Here is a 5,572-nt window from a genome sequence, read left to right on the forward strand (position 1 = left end):
AGAACTGCGTAATGCTAGACACTAGGGGGCAGATTACATTTACAAGCCCCTTGCGCCACGTTTACGTTGCCTTGCGTGACGCAACAGCGGCGTAAACGTGCCGCATCCCTGCAAGTCATTTACAGCATGACGCATCTAGGGAGATGCGTCACGTTATAAAGCCATGGGCCTGCACCACAATGGGTGCGTTCCTAGTACGCAGGGTGGGCGGTCCAGCGGCTGTGCGCCTCGCAAAATTGCCTGCGTGAAATCTACAAGATTTAACGCAGGCACTTCTGCGACGCTGCTACGTCAATTCAATTCCTTATGTCTGCTCGAAGCAGGCGAAAGGACTGACACAGCATGTAAAGTATTGGGTGGCCCTGAGCATTACTGGAGTTGCATTGCGTTGGCGACGTGACTCCAGCGATGCGCCGCTCTTACGTGACGAGATGCGTCACGCAAGTGCCTACCCTTGCGCCAGGGCGCGCCGCATTGTAAATGAGGCACATCTGCCGTGTCGCAAGGGTAGTTTTGCGTGACGCATTTGATCTGGCGCATCTCTGGAGATGCGCCAGAACGCGTAAGTAAGTATGCCCCTAAGGGGCAGAATTGCAATTACCGTCGCATCCCTGCAAAGTAGCAGGGATGCGCCATTAATTGTGCGGCCCGCTACCACCACCAAACATGGTGCGCCGTATTTGCAATGCGGCGCCCCATGGGCCCAAAACGTCACCGAAGCTTTACTGCTGGAGTTGCGTCGCAACGATGGCGCAGCTCCATCAATGCTCTGGGGTACCCTATCTCCCCAATGCTGGGTCAAGCCGTACGTCTGCTTCAAGCAGGTGCAGGGTTTGTGTGACGCATCATTGTCCTAAAGGTGACTGATTGATATTTTGTAGATTTCCCTCAGCCACTATTAGGATGTGTTCCAGCGCAGGAATGCCCTCCCTTGCGCCGGAACGCCCCCTGATGGCGCAGGGCTTTATAACGGGATGCATCTCCCAAATGCGTCACGTTGTTATAATATTATACGCCGCACCATGGCGCCCTTTTTTGTTTAGCTGCTGCGTCACAAAAGTCACGCAAGAACGGCGCAAAAGAGCCGCAAGGGCTTAAATCTGCCCCTTCCTTTGTAACCCTGACAATAAGAAAAATAGTGGCGGTGGATTGATAGTTTGACTATTTAAATGACTGGTAATGTAGCAGGCAACTGTTAGTGTTGTCACTGATCTGACTGAAATCACAATGGAGTTTGTCTGTCACTTTGCGTCTTGCCTGCGGACTGCTGCCTGCCAGTCCTAGGTGAACGTTTCAGTACTTTGTTTAGTGAGTTACGTGACTTTCGAAGTCACAGGTCCGCAAATAAATGAAAAGTAACCATAATCAATATAATTTTGCGGAAATATTTTGTTATTGTTCTTTTGAAATGTTTGATTTGGTTGACATTGACAAGCAACAATCATCCATGTTTTCTGTTCTTTCTTTCATGTTGTACGTCAGCTCCCCCCAGGGGCGAGAGGAGGACACAGGAGCAGCAGGCGGCGGATGCTGTTCATCAACAGGGCCAGGATCGGGCAGGCGAGGGCTCCTCTGCTGGCCCCAGTAAGTTTTCATTTTAGACTAGTACCTATTTTTCCTAGCGTTCCTCATTTGACTTTTTTCAACATTGTCTTTGCTCTTCTTGTAGACTGTATCTAAATTCTTATCCTGCCTCTACTATGACTCCCTGTGGTATTACTAGATTATTCTTATTAGTCTGTCTGTGTAGCTAACTAAGATTGCACGGTTGGCGAAACTCCCATGATTCTAGTCAGCAATAGCTCTATCAACTTAGTGCAGTCCTCTGGGATTGTCCATAATGTCTTTTGAAGTGTTCTATCTGGACTCATGCTTGCAAAAATTGCAAAACCTTTCGCTCAGTCACTCTAGTCTGGAGGACCAAAAAACACAGATTGTATTTAAATTTAAAAGCTTTATTAAAAGTAAACACATTTATTAAAATGAAGTCATAATAAAACTAAACGTTTAACTGATAATGGAAAAGTGGTTAGTGCTGACGATTAATTGAAGACATTTCTTGTGGTCGAGCCGAGCTCTCACCTGGTTTCAACTTGATCTTGTTGTTAGAAGTTCATCTTCTGTCTGTGTGGAGAAAAATGGTGCGTGTTAAAAAATCAGCCTTCATCAGTTGTGCCAAAAAGTGCAGCAAGACAACCTTCCCTGGAAAAAGGGACATTTTTTTTAACTTTAACGTAGACAGTCACAAATTACATTGTTTTCACATGTCTTCATTCCTAGACCAAATACTAGTGACTAGTGAGTGCTTTATTCTAAGATTCTTAAATGTACTTTGTAGGTGGAACATCTGGTGGCGGGGCCAGTGTGGTGGTGGTGCTCGACACGGAGGCGGAGGGCAATTCATCAGGGGAGGAGGCGGCGGCGGCGGCTGTGAGAGTTGAGACGGTGGTGGCGGCCAGAGGTAAGCTCTTATATATTCCTTACTTATTGAGATTGAAGACTAGCTGGGAAGGCAAGAATATGAGATGCATGGCTGGGTGAATGATGAAGCAATGATGGGTGGAAGGACAACAGCCTGGGTGGGTGACACAGAAACTGTATGTGTCCATATACCTGGATCATGCTACTATCTGACTCTTAGATAGCATATGTGTATCTAGAGCAGGGGTACTCATAGTACGGCCCGCGGGCCGGTGGTGGCCCGGCAAGCCTTCCTTGGCGGTGCGCAGACCTTGCAGACAATCACTGCTCCCCCGGCCCCCACAGAGCAGAGGCTTTTTTGTATTTCACCTGTTAGCGCCCCTGCATCTCCACTCTGACAATCACTGCTCCCCCGGCCCCCACAGAGCAGAGTGGAGATGCAAGGCCACAAAGAGGTGAAATAGAACAAAGCCTCTGCTCTGTGGGGCCGGGCAAGCAGTGATTGTCAGGGTGGAGAAGCAGGGGCGCTAAAACAAACAAAGCCTCAATAATATGTTAATGGTCTTTTAAAGACCTGTTAAGTACTTTGGTGTTGTTGTCTGTGTGTGCGCGTTGAGGAAGCGGTCTCAACCCGGGCTGAAGGCTGACACCGATAGACACACACACAGTGAGATGACAGAGGGAGAGGGAGGGCAGGAGGGAGAGAGAGATGGAGGGAGGGCAGGAGGGACAGCAGGAGGGAGAGAGATGTATGTAAATGCTGGGTCTGGTGGCTCAGTGGATGAGGGCATCTGCTGCAGGGACCTGTGTGCAACCTCATGGTCACAAGTTATCGTTTTGCTTTAGCCCCGCCCCCTCTGACTCCGCCCCCACCAGTGCGGCCCTCGGCCCCAAACTACACTGTAAATGTAGCCCCTGAGAGAAAGTTTGTGAGTACCCATGATCTAGAGAGAGTAGATGGTCAGTGGATGAACTAAGTGTAACTTTGAAGAGCATGTAACACTGCACCCGCACGTCCGTTCCAGTGTAGGAAAGGCAAGGAAAAGAACTTTTAATTTTGTCCAAATACTACCATAAGTAGTAGCAGTAGTTTGTATTGCAAGCACTGCATAGATCCGGTTATTATGGTGGCCACTCCCTACCTCTCTTAATAAGTTTAGTAGTACTCAGTCATTCATGTGTGGATGTATCACTGCCTGTCACTCAATAAAAAGCAAAGCACCTAAAGTCATCCCATATATAAGCAAAAACATCCCATGTGAAGTGATAGATAATCAGATTATTTATCTTCTTCAATTTTCCATTTCTAGTACTCATTTCCACTGTAGGGTGAAAGTTAAATTAATTAAGCAGTAGCCCTTGAGTTGTAACAGAGTATTCTCAGTGCCACCCGTAATAGAAAAGTAAGAGATTCACCACCTGCATGTACTGGACGGGTACAGTAACGCAACGGCAACGCAAGTCTAGGTCACTCCTCATGGCGTGCGTCTCTTTTTCTCGGGTGCAAGTTTACCGCGCTGGCATTATGCCGGCTTGCAGAAAATAACGTACCAATTTTCCAAAACAAGAGACAAGAAGAAGAATAAGACTGGTGTACTTTCATAGTCGACTCCAATGGAAGTCCACAGTGCTCATAGAATTTGTTCCTTAAACTCCCACTAATGTTAGAGCAAGGATGAAGAAGTGTGAGGTTAGATAGATACTGGCCTCAATAGTTATGTAATGCGCTTGCAAGTTGCTAGTTGTACTGCAGCACACATTTCTGCTGAATGATTGAGTTAATCTTAAAGAGCATTGGTTACAGACTATGTCTTTCTTTCTTCATATAGGTTCTCCTTCCAAACGAACAAGGAGGAAGGAGCTGGCTAGAGCGGCCCGGCAACGGAGAATCGAGGCCACTGTTGCGGAATATCGGCGGCTGGTGGCCCTGGAGGACGAGGAAAGTGTGCGGTCGACAACAACAACGTCGTCTGCATCGGCCTCCGTGGCCTCACCGGCTGCCACCCAGCACAGTGGTCCACCGAGACTGAGCCGGGCTGCCAAAGGCAAACGCCACCGCCGAGCAGCAAGGCCAACAGCTGCTTCTCACAGGCCTTGCACCTGCAAGGCAGTGAAGGCACGCCTGCGCCGCACTACCCTGATGGTGTCCCGCCTTCAGCAGGAGCTCGCCTTGCTCCGCGAGGAGCATGATGCCCTGGCCCAAAAAGTTAACAGCATCCACCCATAGTGTCCCTTGCCCCTTTTTTAGAGACTTTTGGGGGGTGGGAATTGGGAGTTGGGTTTTTGGGGACTTTTGAAGGACAATCGTTGGGGTTAGGGAGGGTCTTGCGGGAGATTATTTTGTTAGGGATATAAATATACTTTTTCAAACTTTATCTGAGCATACCTGTTTTTTACTGCTTGCCTGGTGGGTGGGGGTTTAACGTTGACTGTTTTCCTGAAAGTTTAGTTCCATTTTCTTCCTTTAAGTGTAAATGCCCAAATGTTTTCAACACTAAGTGCCTCTCACAGACTAAGTGAAGTGAATCCAAGAGTCCTAGGACTTTAGTAGTACTACCTTCAGTCTCTCGTCTCTCGTACTAATACTCCATTATACCCCCAAACCACCAAACGCTTATCTTACCTGTAATTTGTGTTTGAAAGTAGGGCTAGGCCCAGGGCTGGCTCCACGGGAAACACCGAATAACGTTGGCAATCTTGGTCGGATAAAATTTCCTCATAGCGGTGGTACTAGTGGTGTGACACAGTGGCAGTTGCATGCCTATGAAAAAAAAGAAAATGAAATCTGGTTTGTCCTCCTGAGCAATTCAACGGTACAACTGAGAATATAGCAGGTGACAGAAGTACAGTAGAGCAGTGCCACATTGTAGCCTAACAAATGGTAAAGTATAACTACTAATTCGGTTGAAGTTCTTTCACATTAGCAATGGTTCTTTGTCAAGCAGAGTAAGAATATATCATCGACAACTGTGGAAAGAAAGAATGCGACAGTACAGGGCCTGTGTGGAATTATTGATAACTATATTCAACATAAGGTCTCTGTAGCCAGATACCCGAGAGCCTTGCTGGTCACTATAAATCCATTCACAACAACACTCAATGGGGTTGGTCTGGAAGGTGTCACGTTTACTCCCCGTGATCCAGTCGATGC

General features: G+C 47.6%; 1 protein-coding gene across 1 annotated transcript; it reads left to right on the forward strand.

Moving 5' to 3' along the window:
• The first annotated feature begins 2,311 nt into the window (after positions 1-2,311).
• Positions 2,312-5,181, forward strand: LOC147665055 (uncharacterized). Its single transcript, XM_086949787.1, has 2 exons — positions 2,312-2,461; positions 4,251-5,181. Exons 1-2 carry the CDS (start codon positions 2,326-2,328, stop codon positions 4,646-4,648), a joined length of 534 nt encoding a protein of 177 aa, XP_086805913.1. The 5' UTR covers positions 2,312-2,325; the 3' UTR covers positions 4,649-5,181.
• The last annotated feature ends 391 nt before the right edge of the window (positions 5,182-5,572 follow it).

The sequence above is a fragment of the Lissotriton vulgaris genome, unplaced genomic scaffold, assembly GCF_964263255.1.
Source record: "Lissotriton vulgaris unplaced genomic scaffold, aLisVul1.2 SCAFFOLD_8972, whole genome shotgun sequence".
In the NCBI taxonomy this organism is placed as follows: Eukaryota; Metazoa; Chordata; class Amphibia; order Caudata; family Salamandridae; genus Lissotriton; species Lissotriton vulgaris.

Bases quoted from the DNA above. Each gene is read 5' to 3' on its own strand.
- LOC147665055 (XM_086949787.1), top strand. From the start codon at position 2,326: ATGTACTTTGTAGGTGGAACATCTGGTGGCGGGGCCAGTGTGGTGGTG. The intron at 2,462-4,250 runs GTAAGCTCTTAT...TTCTTCATATAG, and splicing joins GACGGTGGTGGCGGCCAGAG to GTTCTCCTTCCAAACGAACA.